Consider the following 27315-nt stretch of genomic DNA (forward strand, 5'->3'; position numbering starts at 1 on the left):
CTGACGGCAAGGCGGATGGCGTGTGGGGAGGCAACAGGTGGAAACCGGCTGCCAAACAACCCCGCCCGACCGCCAGCGCCGGTCTTGCGGCAGTCTAAAGGGACGCAGGCGGTGCGGGTCCCTCCTTTTCTCATAGGGGGACTCAGACCGCCAGTGCGACCCAAAGGAAAAGGGGGAACCGGAAGAGGAAACCGGAAACCCCGTACATAGCACAGTGTATGCCTGACGGCTTGGAGCCGAAGGAGGGCTGCACTGCAGAGGGGCGGAACCGTCACAAGCCCTCCTCGGAGGCGAAGGGCAGATGTTCCCTGCCTGCTTCCGCATGCAGAGGGGCCGTACTGGAGGGTCGGCGGTGTTATACCTGTGGCGCGGTGGCCATGTCTGGCGGGCTTGTCCCGAGGGCGTCGGGCAACGCCCCCAGACCTGTTTATTCTGTTTTAACAGGGCGCAGCCGCGGAACCAGGAATGCCGACTCCCCGTCCTGGAGAAGACCGGCCCTCGCGGGGCAGGCCGATGAGCCGCACAAGCCTCATCTGAGGGAGGGGCCATGTGACGGACAGCCGGGTCCCATGCCCGGCCGGGACGCCTCTGCCGCATACGTCCCGGGGGAGCCATCATGGACATTGCAATACCTTCCCCGGGGCGCTTGGGGGCAGTCTCCCTGGCAGTGGGTTCCTCCTCAATCTCCCCGTGGCTCCATGGGACATGGAGTCCACCACAGCAGCCCGGTTGGGAGATGGGGTGGCCGCTAGGGGTGCTGCAGAGATCCAGACACCACACTGGGCGGTTTATCAGCCCCACCTGGAGGTGCAATTAAGACCAGCTGGTCAGGCACCTGGATCACTTCCAGGTGGGGCATAAAAGGGCCTGCCTCCCAGCAATCGAGGCCAGAATCGGGAGGAAGAGGACGAGGTTGCCTGGGAGGAGTGGTGGAGCAGGAAAGTGTTTGGTTTCTTTGTGTGTTTGTGTTGGACTGTGTTTGGGCTGTGTGGCACGGGGAGGCGTGTCACACAGCTGAAGAAAAATAAAGATCTTGAGTGTGAACACGTGCCTCTGCGTATTCTATGCGGGTCGGGCGCTATAAAGCGCTTGTTTACAATATATATATATATACAGTCAGGTCCAAACATATTGGCACCATTCATGCCTTCAAAAGCCCTTTGTGTTTTAAACCACTAAGACAGCTGAGAGGTACAGTGTGGACAGGAGAGTGGCTAAGCCCTCAAATGGTGAACGACATAAATTTTGAGCACTCTTATAATTAGTCATCTGGCAAGGGAGTAGCCTTCTGCACTTTAGGCAGTCAGTTGGGGCAAAGGATGTTGAGTAAAGCCAGTGAATAAACCCCACCACATAAATGTATGGGGTGTGGATATGCCATAGATGCCAGCATTTAATGCCCTACCCCACCTTTTCTATTTGGTTCATTAATTTGCAGGTTTTCTAATATCTGAGGAGTGTATCTTTAGTTTGCTGGGAATCTGGAAAATTATTATAGGCTGTTGTCAAGTATGTGGCTTGATGATGGTTGTTCACTTAAAGTGACAAGACTCTCTAGGAAAAGCAGAAAATGCCTGATTTTAAGTGAAAAATGAGCAAGAGCAAATGGGTATCCTGCAGGACTAGAAGAATGAGGATTATGAAATACTGAGAACATCTACACGGGTGAAAAGGCTGAATTGTAGAGGTGCTAATGAGGGTGCCACATAGGGGCATCATGATTAATTGACTCTGTGTGTCCTCTGGCATTGGGGTGCTGGACCTTTTATAAAGAACATACAAGAACTGGAATCTATGATATTTGTATAAGTGGAAATGCTGTGTAAGATTAGTTTCTTTGTTGGAAATTTTGAATATTACAAGAGAAATAAAGTTAATTTGTTATGGTTTATTACTTAGGTTATTTTTAGTGACACTACAGAGGTTGGAGGTGAAAGTTGGTATAGTGAATTTTTCATAAAAATGTTGGCAAATTCCTTACTCCCTACTTTGCTAGTGGATCTACAGATACAAAATGTTACTACTTATGCTGAACACGGTACTGTACCTCAAAGACAGGAAAACTGTATTTCTCTCTTTTTTTTTTTATATTAATCTCTGCTCTTTAATGAGAGTGAAAAAAACACAAGTTTCTTTTAATGATACATACACAAAAGTTGTGTTTTGTTCTTTGTTCTTGGATCAGCAATTGTTGTGTGGGTGTGGAACCCATAATTCTAGTCACATGCAGATGATTTTATTCTGTTTATTTATTTTTCTAATTTATTTAGCAGATGCTTTTATCCAGGGTGACTTGCACAAGCAAGCAAGCAAGCTGTAATAAATAACATTTGTTTTGCCTGAGCCTGATATATTTGCATTTTATTGGCTGATCCACTGAAACAGGTTCTTCTCAGATTTTTCCCTTTCCTTGCGTACTTTGATTGATGAAATGTTTGTGGAGACTGGTGGAACTCAAGTGACCTAGCTTCTATTGGTCACTTGCACTCATTGAATGTATTCTAAATCGGCCTGTACCATACTCATGTTTACTATGACTGCAAGTGAGCTGATGAATCTCAATTTGGTGTCTTGACTTTATAATTATCATTCCAGGTCTACTGTACTGTCAAAAACTGTTTTTGATTGCCAATACTATTGTCTACACTAATATGTCATCTGTATTTGAACTAATATGGATCACTCCAGCTTCCTAGTGATAAGCATTTTGTTTTATTTTACTAAGAAGATTCTTTTGATTCACAAATATTGAAGACTAAATACATTGTTTTGTGTGTTTGTGTATATCTATCTTAGATAGATATATAATATGCATTGTATGTATGTATGCATATATAGTTATGTTTTACTGTATATGATGATAATTCTTATGACATTGTCCTCTATCATGACACAAAGAATAACAGCACATTAAAGATACGTAATTAATAAGAATAAGAAAAAATATACTGTATATTTTTTAAATACAGAACACTTCTTAGTTACAGTGCACTCAAGGGCTTTACAAAGTAAATAACCAACCTGAAACAAGGAGGGTTGTACAATGTGCAGTGTTGTCATTAAATGCCTTAGAATTTTTACTGTGAAAGATGCTATTGTTTGTAGTTTCTTGCTTTAGTTGTGTAGTCGGCCAAAGGTGAAATCTGAACCTGCCATGTCCTTACAACCTCAAAACTTCTAGCTGATAAGTGCTGATACTAAATGGAAAGTTTACATTCCCTTTCTTGAGTGGCCAATCCATTACTTAAAGGATAAACAGAAAGAGAAAAGTAAACTTCTGTCAGTAAAATGAGGGCTTATGGGATACTTTAGTACAGGTTATCATGATAAACCCAGAGTTTAAGAAAGAGGCCTCTACTTCAAGAAACAAGACTGTTTCAAAACTGCTGGAGTGTGTGAGAGCATTTTTCAGCTCCATGTAATTTATCTACTGTACATTTGGATCTTCTGTTTCTTAGCTGATACCCTTGCTCTGCTGGTATTAATTATAGTAAAGGCCATAATGTCATCATAAGACCCAGCATAATTTAAACTAGCAGCCAGGCTGTAGTGAGGCAATATGTGATGTCATGGCCTTCAAAGTCTCAGGACGTCCAGTATTTGTCCTTTAAACCCATTTAATCCACACAAGATTGGGGCCTGGAGCCCATCACAACAGAGGGACTAAACATGAATAGTGCATCTGCTAGATGGCAAGTTGTTCAACAAATAAAAATTTACACAACTTCTCAGAAACCTTTCACCCTTTACTGCAGTATGGTGATAGACAAGCAATTCATGGTAATCAACAACCCTTGTCTTTGGTATTGTAATGAATTCATGGTAATCAATTACCATTAACCTTAGGACTTGATGTTTAAACTTTAAGTTCACTGTTGAATCAGTCACTCTAGGAATATACTTGAAATATATGGAGTTTCAGGTCTAAGCCTTCTGGGTTAAGAAATCAGTGTATTTGAACCTTACCTACAACACAAGTACTAGCAACCCACTGGTTCAGGCTTAGTTTAAGTGCTGTTGCTCAATCTGCACCCCTACTTAGTGTTTTTGCAGATAACTGTTGCTTATCTGCAAAGTATTCAGCTGACATGGTCAAGTGCCATCCGTGGCTGCTTGATTTATATTTTTAATTTTGCAATTTAATTAGTCTCACTGTTGGTTTGTAATTTTTTACTGTAATGACTGCACTTTCCTGTAAACAGTGACTTTTTATTGCTTAGCAAAACTCCTAGTGACACCCTTATATTGGACGCCTTTCAGTTCATTAAGTCAATATTTAAGTAAGCTCTGTTTACCTATCATAATATTTCTTTAAGCTTAGGTTTCTAGCATGTCTTTCATTGTCTTCTACTTATGCTTTATTTATATTTATGCTTAATTGATGATTTAATCTTAAATTTTTTATTAAGAGGATACTACCAACACATGTACCTGTTTTTCCTTCTTTCTTAATATAGCCACAGTTTCTTCAGGTTTTGTGTGTGCTATACTTGCACACATCTTAATAGGAAATTAACAGAGAGGGAGGTTTTAGTGGCCAGTTTCAGTCACCATCCTCACACCCCTCTAGAAGATTGGTCAGTTCATGTCAGTTTACTAATTTCAGGATATGCACAAATGATCACATTTAGCTTTTAGGTCTTTCAAATGCATTTTGGAAATGCACAATTAACATATAAAGTAATGATATTGTGTCAATGAGATCCTTTCTCTCCTTTTATGGCACTTTGTGGGAAGTCTGCCTTATGTCATTTTTTAGCAGAACAGTGATAGATTATACACGGCTACCATTTCTCAGCAGTGTTCATGTAATATTAGCACCCCTGCTGGTTGGGGGTATTCTGGACAGCTTTCTACAAACTTTCTAGGGATCACAGCCACTCTGAAAGAATAGTTGGATGATGCTTGCTTGTTTAGATGTGGTGTGTGACTCCATTTTTGAACACAAGGTATTTTGCCCTATGCTAGGTAATGCATAGATTCTGGACCAATACATCACCCTCCCATTCCAATTCTGAAAATAATTTCATACTTGCTGCATTTACGTGCAAATATATATTTATTTGATAACAATTGTTTTCGCACTACATTTATGCAGTGCATTTTCCTCACATTCTAAAAACAGAGAAAATGAAATTGACAGAAATTGGCAAATTACTATCATATATGGTGTCTGTCAATTAGCTGACATCCCAAACATGGATAGTTCTTTGTTTTTGCACACTGCAGTGGGTGGTTAAGCTCAAAAATCACTTGAGCCTGAATCGGCCTGTGCCAGCCTGTGCAGTGTTGAAATGTGTAGCTCAGTTAGTTGTGGGAGAGTATAAAAGTTGCCTCAACACATTATATTGAGGTGCCTTCTTGCTTAATCCTTCTTCATGGATCAATTTTCTGTTTAGGAAGTTCCAGCTGATTGATTTGCTGGTCAGTCTGTCTTAGTACTTAGTGTTTTTTTCTGGGGAAGCCATTGGCCATTTACTCTTGATTCATTCTACTGTGCTGTTCCCTCTCTCTGGCTGCAGTTGTGCAAAAGATATATTAATCACTTCTGATGACTGAATTTCTGCTGTTATTGATTATCTAAATGTGAGCCCAGGTGAGGCTGGGGTGGTAATTGGAACCTTGGGTTTGATTGTGGTTCAGAAAAAATTTAATTTATGCCAGCATTATTCAGAGTGTTGATGCTCTTCTACTATTCAACAGGAAAGAGCAGAAATAAGCTGATTTCTCTGTGTGCATTCATGTTTTGTTTTTTTTTTTTTTAAATTAGAATCAACACCTACAGAGATGCAGCAATGCGGCGTGGGCGAATTCAATCATATTCTTTTTATTTTATGCCTTTCATACTGTCTTATTTAGCATAGACACTAGGTTGTATAGCTTGTGATTTGATTAAAGGAAAAAGAGGTTTGGTTTTTTTTTAAACACAGTTTGGGGTAGTGCAGCATTTGCCTGAATGCACAGCAGTGCATCTAATGAAAAATTAAACATAATCTGTGCCATGAATGGAACGCATTTAAATGTTGACCAAAGAGACACTGTCACTGTATTGGCAAGTTGTCAATCAATCAAGGGGGGGGGGATAAATTAACAGAATTGCCTAACAATATATTAATAAAAAGAGCAGAACCACAATTCACCTTCAGAAGAGCTTTGGCCCTTTTTAGAAAGCTGTCATACAAGTCCTGAACTGTACATAGTTGTCCTTTGCACCATTCACCAAAAACAAAAGCCTTTGATTCTTTAAGGGGTGAAGGAGTTGGACATCTGCTTTGCATTCTGCTCTACATAACCCCCGCACCAAGTTTCTTTGTTTAAATATGGTGATTGGAGAAACAATGGAAGGTGTTGTGTTCATGAAAAATGTTTGGATGGCTGTGTCAGGAAACACCATGCAGCAACAGTGATTGAAGCACAAGCACAACAGGACCTTCCCATTATACAACTATGAATCGCAACTATGAATCATGAGACCTAATGCCTCCCACATGATGGTTGTTGCCCTTGCTATTATGGACCCTTTGCCATGTTTCACAGATGCCAACAGACATTATGGGCCAAAGATATCCTTTACCTTTCTACAATTGTAAGCCCGGAAATAGATTACTTAATTTCTCCACTCCTTGTAGAATCTTGATTTTGTTGTATTATCCAAAAATAATCTGAGTCTGATTGGATTTATATAAGGGTACTGCTGCCTTCAATAATGGCTGAACCACAGTTGTCATGTATGTCTTGCAGTGACCTCAATTACTAGACTCCTCCAGAGTATGCCATGTGACACTTAATAGGTAACAGGATAGATGACTTTTCAACTACCGAATCCTTTGATCTATCAGTCGCTCATTTCTTCATTAAGCCATGGTGGTAATACAATGAGCTGAATTTTCCATAGATACAGTATATACAAATAAATGCTTCATGGACCACTATTCCTATTAGTGTTGATATGTGTATGTGCCCACCATATTATAGTGGTCCAGATCTGCTTTTAAATTCATTAGCATTTATGGAGGTATGCAGAGTTCTTAATGTTAAAATCAGTTTTAATTTTATTATTTCTCAATTGATTTCATAAAATTTGTTTTGTTATGATTGCCATGCATGTTAGCATATATTAATTTTCCAAATTATATGTTATTTTTGTAAAACTTTTGTTAGTAATATCTGCAAAAAGCAGTGATGGCATAAGCATCTATAAATAATTAATAAATAAATACGTAATGTGTTCAGTTTTTTTCGATAAAATGTACAGATAATGATAACTCTTGATCATACAGAACAGAGAAATGTAATACAGAGTACACTTAATAATAATAATAATACTAGCAGTAATGCATGTGTATACAGTATCTATGGAATTTACACTAACAGTCTCCAAGTACTTCTGGGTGATTTCTAGACACACCAGCTTAATCAAGGTGTATCCTGGGTATTATTCTGGCGGGCAATGCCTGCAACCATTGTACACTCACAGAGACACCTTTTTCTTGTTCTTGGAGATTTATGTTATTTTTCATTAGAAAATTTGCATTTTGCTGTATAAATGGTTATATTATAGCATTCAAGCTAAGAGTTCATCAATGATAAGCAACACATATGGAGAAAATTTAATGCAACCCATTTAGTTTTATCTTAATGGTGATTCTAAGTCAGTTTGAAATGTTTTTTCTGTGTCTTAGCAAAGGTTTATAGTAAAGCAGACAGCCATGTTTTGGTAAGTTTAAGGACTGGAATCATTATACAGTTCTGGGTCATGAGCAGCAGTAGCGGTAAGGCATGAATCAACCATGGATGGGCACCAGTCCATCCCAGGAGGACTCTTGCGCACACCCAGACTCCTTCATGTTGGGCCTTATTTCAATTGCTAATCCACCTAACCTGTGTATGTTTGGGAGGCAGAAGGAAAACTCACGGACATGGGGAGAACATGCACACTCAACACAGGAAGTGCTTAGACCACAATTCGAAGGTGGGACTCTGGAGTTATGAGGCAGCAGCACAAACTGCTCTGTCACCATGTTTCCCCTGGGTAACAGTAAACCTTGTTTATGCAGAAATGCAAAAGATAATCAAACGGGAAATGTTTATGTGGTGTCTTTTAACAAAGATAAAATTTTGGTTGCTTTAGCTTTAAGCAGCTAGACTGATTTTTTGGGTAGATATGAAGAAAATTAAGTCATATGATAGTGGTATATTTTAGTGTTTAATTCTTTTGCACAGGTTTCTTTTTTATATATACATCATGGGTTACATATTTACTCCCTATTATTTCAAATTTTCAGTTGTAGCTTGATCATATCTAATATTGACTAATTCTCACCAGGCTAACAGAATGAATTGTGACAAGTATTATGCTATTTGTTCAAACTTACATGCAATGTATTCTGCTGGAAAATATTTTTGCTGTAAGAATATGTTATGTGAGCATATAATTTGATACTGCTATACTGTATTTGCAGCAATGTAAAAAGTTTAAATGGATTTAAAAAAAAAATTTTTACACTTGCATTATGCATTGAACATTTGTAGCTTAATTTTCAATAATTACATGTGTGGTTTGTATTGCTTGAGCATTTCACGATTTGCTAGAATAGCTGTCATTTCCTTGTTAGCCAGAACATTTAGCCCATTCATCCATTTCCACAGCGTGTCTTTCATAGGCATTTTCATGGTAGTTTTATGTCCAGTTGAAGTTTTTTTTTTCTCTTATTCATAGTCAAAGGTTGATGTGCATCTGAGAGTGGTGTCTATCAATTCTTAACACTTCATAGTTAATTTAGGATTGATTTTTGTAAACCATCTGTAATTGGATTCCATTTCTAAAAGAATGCAATTAAGGATTGTTTTACTACTACAAACTTGTCAGCATAGCATCATCATTAACTACCTCATCCACTATATATTGCTAACACGTGCCCCAGAGTGCCAAGGCATCTTTGTTAAGGCAGAGAAAAAGAATACATTTATATTTCAACATGTCCCACTAAAGAATTAAAAATATATGATCAAGTAAAATGAAAACAGCAATATGGCAATCAATAAGAAACAAACTACTTTTCCTATATACCTTGTGCTTATTGTCATTGTTTATTTAGCCAGCACCTTCAGACAAGGCAATTCATGAAACTATAAAAAAGAACTCAATCAGAACATTTCTGCAAATAAATAAGTTCAGATGGTACATGCTAACTACATATTAATAATGAGCACTGGGAGGAAATACAGAAAAGGAAAGCTGTTCTATAGAAAATGTTTCTTTTTTTAAACAAAAAAATAACATGAAAAAATGATGTTTTCATCAATATATGTTTCCCTCTCTATCTGCTTGTTGGTTTAAGGGTCACAGTCCTTAGTATGTATTCTTTCATTCATTTTTACTGTGCTTATCCTTATGAGGGTCAACAGGTCAAGATGGAAACACTTGGGGTAATTTTTCCAGAAGTTCCCAGGCCATTTGAGAGAGACAATAGTGTAGCAGGAGAGGCATGTGTGTCTCTGTGATCATCAGAGCTATATTGCCTGGAGACCTGGGCTTCTTATAGTGTTACACAGGGAAGACTGGACTGTGGGAAGAGTCAGACAAAACACAATCTATAACTGACCCTCAGAAAAGTTCTGATTATATCAAAAATAACCTCATCTGAAAGAAGAATGCTGGGACCAACTCCTGGAAATAGGCCTGAGAGTAGTGTTTTTTGGTGAATGACAGGATCTCCTTGGGTGGTTAGTCTTACTTACTAGATGAACTGTGAGGGCCAGGTGTAATAACAGTTTTGTGTTGAGCACGAATGGGACTTTAATTTGTAATCATTAGGTTTCTAATATGAAAATAAACTCGGACATAATGATCAAACATCTTTATGAACATAGGCACATGTTATATCATTTAGTTTTGCTAAATCAATTCTTCATAGTTCCTAAAACTGCATACACCCTATCAGAGTTGTGTGTGAGTTTCTAGTTTTCTGATGCTTGTGCAGAATTGACCACAATGTGACCTCAGATGATTAAATACCAGTGGTTATGTTTTTTTTGCTTTACAACAACAACAACATTTATTTATATAGCACATTTTCATACAAACAGTAGCTCAAAGTGCTTTACATATTAAAGAATAGAAAAATGAAAGACACAATTATAAAATAAAATAAATCAACATTAATTAACATCGAATAAGAGTAAGGTCCAATGGCCAGGGTGGACAGAAAAAACAAAAAAAAACTCCAGACAGATGGAGAAAAAAATAAAATCTGACGGGATTCCAGACCATGAGACCGCCCAGTCCCCTCTGGGCATTCTACCTAACATAAATGAAACAGTCCTCTTTGGATTTAGGGTTCTCACGGAAGGGCTTGATGATGATGATGGTCACGTAGACTTCTGCCTTTTAATCCGTCCATCATTGTTGGAGCATCATGAAGCTTTGAGTAGGTGGTGGTGGCGCAGGCACCGGAAAGAAGAAACAGAAAAGAGAGTAGGGGTCAGTACGGATTTTAGAGCCACCATGAATAGTTATTATGAGGAAATTGAACATATAGAGTATCAGGATTAAGTTAAATTAAGTTAAATTGAAGTTATAGAAAAGCCATGTTAAAGTAATGTGTTTTCAGCAGTGTTTTAAAGTGCTCTACTGTATCAGCCTGGCGAATTCCTGTTGGCAGGCTATTCCAGATTTTAGGTGCATAGCAGCAGAAGGCCGCCTCACCACTTCTTTTAAGTTTTGTTCTTGGAATTCTAAGGAGACACTCCTTTGAGGATCTGAGGGTACGATTTGGAATATAAGGTGTCAGACATTCCGATATATAAGATGGGGCGAGATTATCATCTGTCGTTTTAGCTATTGTCACTGCTCAGATTTGGTGTTACTAGGCAGCCTAACATTCAAAGTGTCATACAATGCTGTTTAAAAATTTCTGTATGTACAGTAATTTGAAACTGCTCCAATAAAAGTAAACCGTTCATCACTAATCCATCCATCCATCCACCTAATTCAGCTGAGGGTGAATGGGGGTGCAACCTGTCCTAGCAGCATGAATTTGAAAGACAGGGAAAGAAAAAGAAAATAACAGCACACTTTTGCCTTGTGTATGAGGTAAACAACTTTGAGTCTGTTAACCAGCTTGCTGTGAGACAACTGCAGTGTTTATTTAAATTAACTGTAAAAGTATGACTACCAGTATTTACATAGTAGTGGTTTTAATTGCATCATGTACGGATTCCAGGTCTTAGGTTTTTGACGTCAGTATTGTGTGAATAATCCAAACTCTCCTCTCTGTTTAAAATGTAGAGACTTCTTCTGCATCATAATGCAGACATATTGATCTAATAATATATTAAAATCCAAAAAGTCTTAAGGTCAAATTCCTCCTAGAATAAAATGATTGGAGCAAAATATGTAGCTGTGTTTACCCAAAATTACCAAAGTGCTGCAGCTTTAGTTCGCTTCGTGGGATTCTAGCAGTAGCTTGACATGCTGAAATGATTCCACAGTACTTTAGTAAAAATTCAAGGTAAAGCCGTTCACACAAAAACAGAAAAAATTGGTATTGCAAAGTAAAGAAAAGTTCTGGTTTTAAGAAAAGTTCTGTTTAAGGCTTATATATCTTATTTGTTTATTTGAGTTTTATAATACAGTTGAACCATTTCTTAAACGATCAAAAAACTGTACGTCTATCACCACTTACAAACCACAAGTGGGTCTTTCAGTCCATGCTAGCAATGAGACTAATTCTAAAAAACTGACTTACTTAACACACTGTATCACAGATGTACTGTAGCTGAAAAGGTTCTATCTCATGTTAACTTACAGTGGGTAAAATTTTAGTTTAACTTAAAGCATTAACTTTCTAATTTTTCCTCTTACAAAATATAATAAATAACATTGGGCAAAATAGTTTAATTTACAGTGTTCAGGTGCCTCTTACATTATATTTTTCTTAAACATATTTCAGTACACAGCTTTCTCACATAAGATATACACAGATTATAGTTGGGCAAACTGATGGATAAGCCAGCAAATGTGATACAACATGCCTAAACAGGAGTTGTGTTATTTTAACACATTTAATATCTTGAAATAATGTAAAGTTATGCTTCAGCTTATGTGAGGTATTGGTATGTTCTGGTATGTAGGGCTGTGTTCTTTTAGAAAATGAATAGAGACCTCAGTTGTTGGTGTGAAGAAACTCTTTTCTTCAATGAAGGTAATCATAATATAATACTGTTTATCAGACACCAACATTTTTGGCTTCCCTGTAAATACATTTGAAAGAAGTGTGTTTGAATGAGGAAATAAATTTATATCCCTATGTTTTAGTGAGGGTATAACAGATTATTTCACTTTTGCCACTACGGAATACCTATAATGCACAGGATCTTCCCTTTAGAACATTCCCAAACATCTCGGCTCTAGCTATAACATGTTATTTTGCCTGGCTTTGCTTGTTCAGCGCCATCAACACAATGTGGTAGGGTTTTAAAGTTTATCAACTTCTATATCCGTGCAGAAATTGCAACACCCTAGAACTCTTCACATATCTCTACAATAACTTGTGCTGACAAATTGTTGTTCACTCTTTTGTGGCTTGTAGCCAGTTCTCTGTCATATTCTGCTTAGTTTTTTCTGGTGTCTGATCCTGTCTGGGCACTCTGGACTTTTGGTTTTTAATACACAATTTTGCATTTCATAATAAAAGCAAATAAAAAGTAAATACTCAAGTTAATGTCATGGAGACAAGCTTCTTCATGTCTGTTCCTTACTGCCATGGAAGTGGAAATAGACCTTTTTGATCCTGCTATCCCTCCCACTATTGCTTAACCCAGTTACAGACTACTACAGACTACTATTGCCTGTTTCATTAGCATTAGGCGTAAGGCAGGAACCAGGAATTTCCTCTTGGATACACTGTCCTTTTGTCGGTAATTAGTTGTCTGTGTGGTGTTTGCACATTGTTAGTATGTGTTTTCATCTAGGTAGTAATGTGGAGGTGTGTACGCGTGTGTGGGCACTGGGTTGAACTTGTTCTCTGCCCAGGGCTGATTCCTTCATTCCACCTAGTGCTTCTGGCTTAGGGTCTGGCCTCTTGTTGTGATGTGAGATTTTACATATAACTTGATAAATGTTTTGTATGTCTTTATTTATAATTTAGGCAAACCAATGTAATTTAGTGGTACCTTGGTGAGAGGCATTCTTGTTTATCCCCCCATGTTTACGACTTTTCTTTGTAATTTTTACGACAGGATTTGGGGGATGTGTCTTAAACCAGTTTGATGAGCATTTCTTTGCTAAAGTCTTTTTCCCCCATCCCCCACACAAAGCCAGGTTAGTGTAATATATGGTCTTGGGGGTGGCAGGAGATAAGATGTTCTATTTCACCCATTGGTCTGAGATATGGCTGTTTAGAATTGGCTTGTCTCAGAGGCCTTCAAGTACCATGCTATCCTATTCACTGTAGGGAGTTGGACAGAAAACCTATAAATTTGCTTGCTCAACCACATTCTCTCTCTCTGACCCACATATTATGAAGAAGCATTCTCTTGCTAACCTGTGATGATGAAGACAACACAATGAAGAGCACAGCTCAGCAGCCATATTGAACAGACATGTGGCTGAAAGCTGAGCACCAACGATGCCTTAACTAGAGACATTTTAAGTAACTGCAAGTCTGTGTGCCACCTGAATTACACATCACCATTTTATCAGGTTGTATGGTTGCCAATATTCAAATGTACTTTGCATTTTGTTATTATTTATGAATATTATCAGTAATACATTATTTTATGTGTAACTTAACTCCTGCTTGTCTTTTACTACATCTAATTGCCTGAGGTTATAGATATAGAAGGGAAGGTGGGGATAAGTTATATACAGTGGTAAGTCTGTGAGATTAGGCATTCTAAGGCTACATATTAATAATACAATAGGGGAAAGTAGAGCAATACATAATTACTCTACCAAGATAAAACAATTGGCGTAGTCGGATTTTGGGTAACCAAGTTTTGCACCCTGTTTGCAAATACTGTTTTGATGTATGTGTTTGTTTATGCATGTGAATTTTAGGGCACCCAGTGTACAAATGCGGTGGAAGTAAAACTTTGTTTGGTTGCTGAATGGAATATAACCAACAAAGTGTAGAGACTTCATGTGTGTCACAAGGACACCTGCATGTTTGTTAGTGCTGGTGTAGTGAGTCCCTAATTAAAGTGCTAGGGAGTGGTGAAAGATGCATGCGTCATTCATACGGCATTTAAGTGGTTAAAGTGCTAGGGAGTGATGGGACATGCATTCGTCATTCATATGGTACTTATTAATTTAGGATCTTTGTGTATGTATGTGTATGTTTGCTTACAGGGGCAAAAGTAGGCCAACCCATAACGAATTTGGCAAATTGTATTAGAGAAAATTGTAGACTCAGAAATGCCTAAGTTCATTTTAAAGTCAGCCATCTTCCAGTGGAGTGGCAGAGGAAGCAGGCTAAAGCTAGGAAACCTGTAGTTCAGGTAGAGAAAGCAGAAGCTGAGCTGAGTGTGCCACAAAATGGAAGGGGGCTGGAAGGATTAAAAGCAAGAAAACAGAGATCAGGTTTAAAGAAGACAGCTGCTGTTATAAGAGGTTTACTATCTTGTATTATTGGTAATAAGGAAGATCATGATAAGGAAGAAAATAGCAAAGTGAATGAAAGTGAAAGTTGTGGAATGTTGAGTGAGAGTTTTGAAAGATGTAACAGTTGGTGTGATAATTGTGAAGTGTTAGCATGTAGAACACTCGCTGCTAAAGTAGAAAGCAGTGAAAGAAGTGGAAAAAAGAAATGTAAACCCCCATGGTGAAAGTTAGGGCAATAGTAACCAAATCAGACTGGAACCCTAAAACATGGGTGGGTGACTTACATGAGACAGATGTGTGCTCGGATAAAGAGTGGGAATGTGAGTGTGAGGAAAAGGAGAGGGATGAAAGGAAGAGAAAACAGCAAGGGTGTTTTCTTCCTTTATTCTCCACTGCACCACAATCTCCAAGTAATTCTGAGGTCTGTCCAGTATTTAAAGAACATGCTACACTGATAGATATTTCACCACTGTTAGGAAAGGTAACCAGTGCTGCATTGAATTTTGATTTAGGACAAAGAGATCAGATAGAAGGCAGAGGAGCTGGTGAGTGTGAATGGCAATTGTTGACTAGAGGGCATGAACTGGATATTGGCATATTGATACTGAGTAAAGAAAGTGTGGAATTAAAACAAAAAACAATGGAAATGAAAGGAATTCAAGTGCTTGTGTGTGAAAGGTCTGAATGTGCTAGTGCAAGAATGGCTGAGTTGGAAAGAAAGTGCACCAGTTTAGGAGTTGGTTTGAATGAAACAGGACAAGCCAAAGAACAAAGGATGGGGGATGGTGCAGCAGGAAGTTTTATAAGCTCAGGCAGGAAGCCAGGAATGCACAGGGGTGTGAAGGTCCTAACAGCTGTGCTGGGGCCAGCAGTAATTAAAAAGCACACACACTTAGGTTCAGTAATTCGAAACCTGACTGACCAGTTGTTTAAAAAGACAGCCTATGAATCTCCATGCAATAAAATGGAGAAAAGTGAGCTGGTCTTTAGTAAAAAGCACGGGTCAGTTTTAGCAGAAATGCTGGATTTAGAACTTGGGTTCTGGAGAGGTTTCAGCCCACACTTTCAGGTAGTAGTTACCATACAATAAAAAAAGGACACACAGGCAATGAAAAAAAATAGAAGGGTAGTGCAGGAAGACAGGAAAGGGAAAATAGTTATTTCTATTTCAATTTTCTGGCCTTTTGCAATAGTGCTACTTCTATTGTAAGGTTTTTATGGACTTTGGTTTGGTGCAGGTAATAAATAGTGAAGGCAATTAGCAGAGTAAAATCCATGCAGGAGATCGGGTTACCATTGGCACATTGGAGTGGCGTGGCACTAGTGCCAAGCTGTTCCAATGAATGCCTGGAAGCAAAGTTTGAGTTTTGGCACCAGGTCGACAACCAAGAAAATGAGATGGACAGAAACTGCTTTGTCACCTTCCATTTTGCAGACCTGCCTACATAGCAGAATGAAAAAAAGAAAGAGGAAAAGACGACAAAGACAAAAAGCAAAGACTAAAGACAAAGACATGAAGAAGAACTGAAGAGACAGCAAGAAAAGACACTTACTGGGGTTTAAGTGAGTAACAAGTCCACAAGTCATGCAATAATAATAGGACTAGTCACAATAGCTATAGTTTAAAAGGAAAGGTTTGTTCATTACTGCAGCAAATTTATATTCCAAGGGGTGGAAACTGAACAAACCAGTTAGGAATGCCAAAAATAAGGGGATTACTTTTGTGCTCATAAAGTATACATTCTGGGTATTAATTAATTAAGTGGGATATTAATATAATTAATACTATTAAGGAAAATGTATACTAAGAAAATTGGTGAACTTTTCAGGAAAGCAGGTGCAGCTGATACATTTGCAAGACATATGGGCTCCGATGTTTAGGTATAGTCTAATTGGGAAAATATGGAAGCCCTGCTGAGATTGTCGGCTATGGTGCAGGCACAGGACCAGTGGGCCAATTCTGAACTGAGGTGTTTAGCACAATGAGTATGCATATGGTGAGCAAACAACTCTAGGGGTGGCCTACGGGGGGAATGATGAGAGTTGCATAGCTGTGATGTCTCATGGTGGTGATGCCAGCCTATACTGGTAAAGGCTGATGGCAGTCAAGAGTTGCACCATGGGTAGGAAAGCACAAGAGGCAACTAAGTCAACCCCAAATGTGTGCAGAGGGACCACAAATGTTGGTTTGTGAACAGTTTATGCAGTGGCACATGTGCTGTCACTTGGGCAGAAGTGGTTGTACTGGCACCTGTGGCATGTTACCTTTCAAATTTTGATGTTAATTGTACAGCTGCATATGCTTAAACAGATAATTTGGCACAGGGGTCTAATTAGCAGTTTTACAGAGAACAAGTACAGATTAAAAATTCACACAATAGACTAAATTGTAGTGGGCTAGTTTAGTGGAAGGTGTGGACTTGTCTCATTTTGAACCACCAGATTTGATGACATATAAAGACTGCAGAAAGAGTTGACGCAAGCTGGAGCAGATACAAGTCATCGTGAGCGCTTCCAAGTTCTTCAGATTGTCTTTGAAATAAAGAAGATATGTAATGGACAAATGGTCACGGACAACTTTTAACACTGGGAGAGCAAATACTGCCAATCAATGCACAAGTTATGCATCAGACTCTTGAAACAATTTAAAGACATTGTTTATAAAGACATTGTACAAAACATTCATCGGGGTGGAGTGTTGTGATGTGAGATTTTACATATAACTTGATAAATGTTTTGTATGTCTTTATTTATAATTTAGGCAAACCAATGTAATTTAGTGGTACCTTGGTGAGAGGCATTCTTGTTTATCCCCCCCATGTTTACGACTTTTCTTTGTAATTTTACGACAGGATTTGGGGATGTGTCTTAAACCAGTGTGATGAGCATTTCTTTGCTAAAGTCTTTTTCCCCCATCCCCCACACAAAGCCAGGTTAGTGTAATATATGGTCTTGGGGGTGGCAGGAGATAAGATGTTCTATTTCACCCATTGGTCTGAGGTATGGCTGTTTGGAATTGGCTTGTCTCAGAGGCCTTCAAGTACCATGCTATCCTATTCGCTGTAGGGAGTTGGACAGAAAACCTATAAATTTGCTTGCTCAACCACATTCTCTCTCTCTGACCCACATATTATGAAGAAGCATTTCTCTTGCTAACCTGTGATGATGAAGACAACACAATGAAGAGCACAGCTCAGCAGCCATATTGAACAGACATGTGGCTGAAAGCTGAGCACCAACGATGCCTTAACTGGAGACATTTTAAGTAACTGCAAGTCTGTGTGCCACCTGAATTACACATCACCATTTTATCAGGTTGTATGGTTGCCAATGTTCAAATGTACTTTGCATTTTGTTATTATTTATGAATATTATCAGTAATACATTATTTTATGTGTAACTTAACTCCTGCTTGTCTTTTTACTACATCTAATTGCCTGAGGTTATAGATATAGAAGTGAAGGTGGGGATAAGTTATATAGAGTGGTAAGTCTGTGAGATTAGGCATTCTAAGGCTACATATTAATAATACAATAGGGGAAAGTAGAGCAATACATATATTACTCTACCAAGATAAAACACCTCTGTAACACTGAAATGGATTAATTGTGTTTAAGAATTGTAAGTCATGTTGTTATGTTTTTCAGGTTTAAATTAGACCTGTGTGCTACTGACAGGATAGACTCTGGTCTGTGGTTGATTAGAAAAAAGTAGTGTGTTGTTTTTAAAATGCAGTTTGAGACGCAATTAATGTTTACAAAAGGGAAACATATTGAGATAGCATCTGTTTTTTTACTTTATATGACAATTTTTTATTATATTCCACACCTATTTCCATTCCTTTCTTGATATCAAAGAAATTGTATACAGCACACTGAAAAAGTGAGGAGATCAGTTAGATGTCTAAATAAACATGTGCACACATTAAAATAGCACTGGTTAATACTTTGGTGTTCCTTTTTATGTTTATCCTTCACTTGATTGGTATTGGTATTTGGGTATCAAAGAGTGTACAACATATCTTGATAATCTACAATAACAGAAGGACAGTGTGATGTTGGAATGGATAGCATTTCTGCCTCATGGCTGCAGTAGCCCAGGTTCAGCTCCTAGCCTGGGTTGAGTTTGCACTCTTACACTTAGGTCTGCTAATGTTTTCTCCATATAGTATGGTTTCCCCCACATTTCAATTGACATATGTCTTTAACTGACAACTTTGAATTGGTGCAGCCGTAATGAGCATAAGTGCAGTTTTGTGGATATACTGTATGTGCTCCGCAGTGGAGTGGCATTCCGACAGGGTTTTTTTGTACTTTGTATCCAAAGATATTAAGTTTCATCTCATTATGATTAATACAAAGAAGGGATATATGAATTACCAAGTGCAAAATCCTGCATGTAACCATAAAGAAACAAGCTCTTATAAATGCACAATCCTCAACTTTTTTTTTTTCTTTTTTTTTTTTGGTAGTATATTGAGAGGTCAATACTAATAATTCTCAATGCAGTGCTGTTCTGGCATCCTGAGCCCTATTGTTGCTCACAGTGTTGCTTCCTCCAGAAATGAAATTGCCAGGCCATGCTATACTGTTCAGTACTATTCAGTACTTTTCTGCCATCTTGAACTCTATCTCTGCTCACAGAAATGTACAGTATTTTCCAGACTATGCTTCCTTATAGCATTGTTTTTACAGTTAAATTCTCCAGGAAGTCAGATTTTGGCAGGCTGTAGGCCTAAGCTTAATTTTTGCGTTCTCTCTCTCTTTTTCTTCAAATATTTATTTGGTGTTATATGAAAGCATCTTGGCCTGTTACCAACACATTATGTTTGCTGCACCCCCGAATCTTGCACTGTATGTCCTCATGCTTCTGTTTATCTGATTATTACGCTGCAGGCAACCATGTGGGCAAGCCATGACTGCATGCAAAATGTGTTTTCTCCCAAGAAACGCAGCTGTCCTGAAACAAATGCTACTTTTTTTCCCCATTTGCCAGACACATGCAGTATGAAATGCTGTCAGAAGCACCACTGAGGGGTTTGGGTTTGCCACTGTAGGGATATGCTACCAGCCTTCCCCATCATAGCTATCCTTCGTGCTGGTGACCCTTGTCATTTGTAAAGGGCTTTGACATCTGATGCTCTCTTCTTTCATTACTCCCTCTGTGGTGTAAAAAGCTGCCACATGAGCTGGTCCATTTTAATGAGTAGATGGGCAGACATCATCCTTTCAGTTACAGACTGTTTATTAGCTAGGGAAAATATTTTAAACATTAAGACAAGGTAGGGTATCCCTACAGATTTCTTTTTGTTGTGCTCAGCAAAAACCCAGACACCCCTCTACCTTGTTCAGGTAAACAGAGGAAATCCAAGTCTGTTGAGCCACCAATTCAATAAACAGTAAGTCAAACCATAAGAATGAGTGTGCACAGAGCACCCAGAAATAATTTGGTGAATCTATGAGACTAAAGGTTAGCTATACTGTGCCATGATCTACTTTGGTTCTTAATTAGAATTCTAGATACTTGGCAGAGTATAACATTTGCACTTCGTGAGTATAAATGACTCTTACAGAACCAACCTTTTGAAAATAATTTAGAGATTTGTGGCAATACAACATACTCACTGTGTAGGTAACACTTAGAAGCAATTAAAAAGACAAGTTATATTTTAGATTGCTGAAGATATGAACAACAACATATGAACAGCACATAGCAGCAGTGGAAACTGAGCAGAGAGAAGCAAAGAAGTGCATCTGGGACTAGTGACATGTTCGACTCTGACAAATTCTTGGAATAAAACCCCTTTAGTTTTGAACAATAGAGAAAGTGCAATCAATCAAAATGCATTTATAAAGTGGATAAAGGAGAATTTCTTCGATTAAAAATGAATCATGTACTCGGGAACACAAAGGGAAATTAAGAGAAAGTGCATTCATGACTGATACCAAGAAACACTGCATTAAGCAAAGGGTTGTGGGAATTTGGAGCACACTACTGAGCCGTGTAGTTAAAGTGGAAACCTAGACAACTTGATAAAAAGTTCTGGATGAGATATTTGAATAACTTAGATGTTAGCTAAACAAAGGAGTTTGATAGACTGAATAGTCTACTCTCGGTTGTCAAACCTATTACACTGTAAATTATTTTGTATCCTGAACTTGAATTTGTTTTTGGGTGTTAGAAACTTCCATTTTCTTATAGATGCCAAGGTAAAATCTTTTCTATAATGAGAGTAGAAAGGGGAAGAAAGAGCAGAACCAGCACACCACATGCATACACAGATTATTTTATTGTTTTAGATAGAAATGTAATGTCCATGTAAGCAGTGGCTAAAACAAAATTGCATTAAAGAACATAGAGCCATCAGAAGAGCATGTACGCACTGACTCAGAATCATTCGGTATATTGAATTCTGTCAGACTGATGTAACCCTGATCATTCGATAGAAAGCTGATAAGCTCATTGATGATGGTGAAACAAAACTGTTCCTGATTCCATTACCAGGGAGTCTGATGCCTGAAGGTATCAATAAGCATTGAGTATCTTATCTGATCTCAGAGCATAATTAAGTAAATGTAACCAAATGTGGTAGTAGAAATATTTATGTGCACCAGGAGATCATAAGGATTTTTGAACAACTTTGTTCAGCTGTAAGTGACAGGAAGCCACTTTCTATTAATTTAAACATCATGCAACAATAATTCATAAAAACATGCCTATACTGTTTGAACACCTACAATATTCAGTATCTCTTCTTTTTGTGTTGTCCAATAATAAATCTCAAGTATGGTTATTTAAGGCATCGGGAATTATCTGATATACAGGCTGCTTCATTTTGTTACATCACTTAATGCAACATTTGTTGAATTAGGAAAATGTCTAAACTGGATATTACATTCCTTTGAAATATAAATCTGATCAAATTATAAAGTTGACTGGATTTTGTTTTGCTTCTCTATTTTCTTCTATGTCAGCCATTACATATTCAATTTTCTGAGCAACACTAGGCTTTGTGTGTATGTGTGTGTGTGAAGAATTTGACAAACAACCAAGATAAAAAGGCCTGAAAATGAAGAGTTTCTTAACTCTGAAATGTTGGATATTCTTGAAACTTGCAGAATATGTTTAGGAAATGACCGGATTCCAAAATACAGAAATCTCAGAGTACCAGTCACTATTTCTTACCTTGTATCCACCTCTGTGACGCCAGCCTTCTCCCTGTTAACAAAGACTCTTTATGCAACTCTCAGGCCAACATTCATTTAACATTTTGGCTTCTCCTCTGTGTAAACATTCTTATATTTATCCCTGAAGCTTGGTCAGTGTTTATATTCACATCACTCTTAAAAATAGACTTTTTTCCCCTCTTGTAATTTCGATTTTATTATCTGACTGATAGAATCACCTTACTCTGTGATCAATTTTCACTTTAATAGGCTGTTCAGAGTTTGTTGTCGTTTATCATATAAAGATCTATTGTTACCTGTACTTTGAACTCATTGCTTTGAAGTGTTAATGTAACATTGTGATGATGTTCTCTGTGAAGCCAATATCACAATTGTCATCATGCAGTTTAATATATTGCCTTTCAAACTGGGTACTGTCTGGGATTGCTGTCTGCAGATATCCTAATACAATGCAGTTTATAAACAGTATACAGTATTCCGTTTTATAATTTCTACTTTTAAAAAAGTAAACCTTTTGCTAAATAACACAGCAAAAATGAAATAATAAGTGGTTTAGCCAGTTATGTTCTCTATGAAATAAGTATTAACTATTTTTGAGACATTGAGCAAATTGGAAGAGCAGAGCCTGAAATGTATATTTGCATGCATACCAAATATATTTATGTAAAAAAAATGCAATATTTGTTGTATCTAAAAAATGGAGTGTGATTTGAGGGTGGGATTAGCTATACAGTGGAATCATTTGAAAAGGTCGCCATTTAAAGATCACTTAAGTTCACTTCCATGTGTCGATGTCAGTCTCATACCAGGCATGCCATTTGGAAGACAACCCCTGTGAAAGACAGAGTAATAGCGTCCTAAGCGATGCCTGTTTTGTTAGTGGCTTGGCAGATGCAGGCACTTCTGCTAAAGAGTGCAATTCTCTTGTTTCCTATCAGAATGTGATTTTGGAGAAAGGGTAGTATATCTGAAAGTACCATCAGTCACATTCTATATGGTTTGAATTGCTATGCATTCTAGTTGTGTTTCATTGATGCACTGCTTACTTTTAGCCAAATTCAGTGTGTGGCAAATAGACAAGACCAAAGAAGATACCTTAAATCTGAGCTGTTTTTGCCCTCTTTCATATTCTAAGAAATAACTACATTGTCCTTAAAATCTTGTGATTTGTTTTCTACAACTCATTCTCCCTCTCTCTGTTTTGTAACTGTTTGCAGCTCTGCCTATGACCGGGAAAACAAAGTCCGGGTTGCCATCAAGAAAATCAGTCCTTTTGAGCATCAGACCTACTGCCAGCGGACTTTGCGTGAAATTAAGATCCTGTTGCGCTTCAAGCATGAGAACATAATTGGGATAAATGATGTCATTCGTGCACCCACTCTCGACCAGATCAAGGATGTGTATCCTTTTGTGTGAACACATTTCCATTGAGCTTTACTTTTAAAGTCCCTAAACTCCAAGCATCCAACTTGGTTATTCTGCCTAATGTGTATTGTGAATTTGATGTAGCATCCATTTTAAAGTGGAACTGTTAATGTAGATTTCAGCAATGTGCATAATGTACACAACACGTTAACTTAATACCTGTGTTCCTTAAAGACATGCTCTTCATGAACTGCCCTCTTTACAGATTGGAGTCAGAATCCCTCAGCTGTAGGAGCCACTCATTGAAATTCTCCTGGCTATTCTCTCTGTGATTAGTGTACTCTTCTTGCCTGGGCTGGAGTACCATGTCCTTAATCATAGATGGATAGAACTTTATTTGTCCCCAGGGGTAACTTTGGCTTTTTACAGAAGCTCTTTAAGTAAATAAGTACACACACACCCGAATGACTAAAAAGAAAAAAGAAAAAAAAAAGGAAGAGCGAAAAATGTTTAACTTACATTTATAGCCACAGTGAGGCATTATACAGGAATCTTGCTGCTGATATGAAGAAGCCACAGTTGCATTTCTTGACACACTTCTACTGAATAATTAATTAACAAACGTACTGACACATTTCCCACCATGCAATTCCCCACTGAAATTGTAACCAAGTCAACCCATTCTATGATACTCCATGCACTTTGTTGTTATCTATTTCCATGTGTGTTATGCTACTTTTGATGATGGAAAATATCATAGCTGTGTCCTTTACGTTCAACACTGGTATGCAGTCCAACAAAGAAAAATGCCAGTAGTCCTTCCTAGTAAGTTTTCTTCCAGCATCTGTATCATACAATTGATACAACTGTAGCACACTCATGTTTATTTTTCTATAATCCACATTCCTTTCCCAAAATTGTGACATGTTGCACTGGTTCCTCAGAATCTTTAAGGCTTCTTACATTTAAAGCCTTGTTAGGCATACTTCAGCAGTTTTCAGAAGTGGTTTTAACAAGCAGTACATGCCACGGAGCTTTGTTTTCATCCTGGACCAGAAACAGAAATGTACACTCACTTAGAGTCTATTTTAACTCACTCATGCCCAATTATTTTCCTCACAAATCACTTATGACATTTTTAAGAAGATTTCACATTTTATATTTTAGTATTAATACAATAATTATTCTAGAATATGCCTAAAGAGCCATAAATGACAAGGTTAGGAAGAGTGACTAGTGTTTTGGAATAATCTGTGATCAGGCATAAAAAAAAATCATAGCCTCTTCTTGGCATCTGACGAGCATCATGGTAAGTGAAAATGTAAAAAATAGTGCAGAACAGCCTGCACTGCCAATGCTACAGTCATTTCCTTAATGATGCCTCACCAGTTACATTGTACAGGACCTGATGGAGACAGATCTCTATAAGCTGTTAAAGGCACAGCACTTGAGCAATGACCATATCTGCTATTTCCTCTATCAAATCCTGCGAGGCTTAAAGTACATCCACTCTGCCAATGTACTACACCGGGATCTGAAACCCTCTAACTTGCTGATCAACACCACTTGTGATTTGAAGGTCAGTGTCAACTGATTTCTATGATGGAGTCTGGTATAACACGTTAGACTTTTCACTTTCACCTTTCTTTCCTTTTATTTTCAGATTTGTGATTTTGGCCTTGCTCGGGTAGCTGACCCTGACCACGACCACACCGGGTTTCTAACAGAATATGTAGCCACACGCTGGTACAGGGCACCAGAGATCATGCTCAATTCCAAGGCAAGTCCATGTTTCTGACTACAGAGTTGTACAAAAGACATTCTGAATTTAAAAGTTTTTTTTAAGCTTTGCAAGATCAGTAAAAAGTTTTACTTGTATAATTCCCCTTTTGCCATATGGAGTTTTGTAACACTTACCAGGACTTGTGTGGCTATGTTTGATTTTTTTAAAATATGGAGGTGTTTTCCTAATTTTTGCAGTGGTTGTAAATGTCTTAAAATTCTTGTTGATTTACCATATACTTAACAGTACCTGAAATACTCGAGGGGGAAAAATACTTATCTTTGCCAATGTATGTAAACCATGTTTCGTAGAGCAATCTTCTTTTATGCTGTCAGAAATTCAGCATCTTGTACTGTCAGATCAGAAATAAGAAAATGATACTCATATTACGGCCTAACAGGTTAGTCACATCCAGATGATGTGACTTGATTGCTTAAACTATGTGTATTTAAACTGTGTTTGTGTTTAAATTATTATATTGAAGATTACATACAAAGGTGGTTTGCGTTTAATTGACATTGTTTCTAATTTGCTGTCATTGAACTAGGCAGTTCCTATAGGATTCCCCTCATATTTTCAAGATTTATAATACAGGGATAACCACAACCAGAAGAACCCAATAAAATATCAGCACAAACATGTCTAAAATAACAGATGAAGAGACAGGTTTAAAATATTTATAATATATATCATGGTACACTGGAGGATGCAGAGGAAATTTGACACCTCCAGAACCATTGTAGGGGTTATAATATCCCTCTAAAACTGATAACCCAATAAGAAAAACATTATCAGGAAGTCTACCAACAAGCTGGTAGTCACATTAAAAGGAATTGCAAGAATTTAGGGCAGTAAGGTGCTACTCTTGGTATATTATAGCTATTTCACATATTCTCCACACTACTGAGTGATGGACTAGAATCACAAGATAGAAACCATTATTCACAAAACTCCCAAGCCTATTTAGATTATACAAAAAGAAACAGTCTTCTAAAAATGTGGGAATGCGCCTTATTGTCTAAAGAGACCATGATAGATCATTTTGGTTTTGGCTTCTGAAAGATATCTTTAGTGCAAAGCCAACACTGTTAATCACCTAAATGACATGGAGCCCAAAAATGATGGTGGCAATAATATGCTGGGTTTGGGGTGCCCTTTTTCCATTGGGGCAGAACCTTTGGTCCTGGTAATTGGGTAAAACAAATACCTCAATTATTGAGCTTTTCTGCCGTAACACCTGCTGTTGTACTCCCAAAAACGTGAAGATAAAATGAAACTGTCTACCAATAGGTTCAAAAATCCAACAAATATTAGTTTTTTGCAGATATCTTAAGTAGAGACAAATTTTTATAAGCCTCTAACAAATATTTTATTTTATTTTTTTTTTAGAATTGTTTAGATATACTCTTTGTTACAACAAAACACTGAATACAGTATGTTGGAACATGTTGGCTGGTCTAATGGGACAACTTAATAGTGCTTACAAATGAGTCAATAGTTAAATGCCATATTTGAAAATGATGTCATTCAAGTGTCCAGGGTTGGTGGTGACACGTTGCAGAATCATTAGGATGTCTGAACACAACTCTAATAAGTTTTAAATGTAAGGATACTGGGAACCCTGCAAATATTTTAACTTCAGCTATGAATAAAAAGGCAGTAAGTAAAAGAACAGAGGAAGGAATGCAGTGAAGGAAAAGTTGATTATAGGATGCGATATGCGATATTTCAATGTATCTAAAAGACAAGTACAAACAATAACTTATGAACTATATAAATATAAGTGGCAAATCAAAAATACACAAGCGAAGAGGTGGAGCTTGAGACATAATTGAAGTATTTAGAACCTTGGGACCTTATTGACAGACTAACGTACAGAGTAGTCACAAGCCTATTGTAGCCCCAAATGTGATGTAAGGCACTTTTAGAAATAATCTTCACTTGGCTTATTTTTCATTTTTGGTAGTAGCATTTTTGGATAGACCTTAATGATGACCATTTGAGCTGTTATTTAAATCTTGAGGGTTGTATTTCACGGGTGAAGTAAGCGACTAGAAACCATATACGGGGGAATCCCATTGTAACAAAATTCATGGGACCATAAAAATATAATGGAAATTTTGTTATAACAAATATGGGAAAAATATGTATACTATTGTTACTGGGGTTGCCAATGATTCATCATTCCTAAGAGCAGCGGTGCAAGGACAGCTCCGTAGCTGCTCTGCTATGTCCCTAAACAGTAAACCAAGGGCAAAGTAATTGGTTGTCCTCTACATGATCAGGCTTACCATATAACATGGTTCTTGCATGATGTTTAGAGCATTCAACACTGGGTGTTGACCTGCTCTTCCTCACATACTCCTGGTCTGCCA

General features: G+C 37.8%; 1 protein-coding gene across 1 annotated transcript in view; it reads left to right on the top strand.

The window, feature by feature from the left end:
• Positions 1–27315, top strand: part of mapk1 (mitogen-activated protein kinase 1) — a 61897-nt gene that overhangs the window by 24663 nt on the left and 9919 nt on the right. The window contains exons 2-4 of the mRNA XM_039771559.1: positions 23010–23192; positions 24547–24736; positions 24821–24937. Of these exons, the coding sequence (XP_039627493.1) occupies positions 23010–23192; positions 24547–24736; positions 24821–24937 (490 nt within the window). The remainder of the gene's footprint in view (positions 1–23009; positions 23193–24546; positions 24737–24820; positions 24938–27315) is intronic.

This window comes from Polypterus senegalus, chromosome 12 (assembly GCF_016835505.1).
Source record: "Polypterus senegalus isolate Bchr_013 chromosome 12, ASM1683550v1, whole genome shotgun sequence".
NCBI lineage: Eukaryota > Metazoa > Chordata > Cladistia > Polypteriformes > Polypteridae > Polypterus > Polypterus senegalus.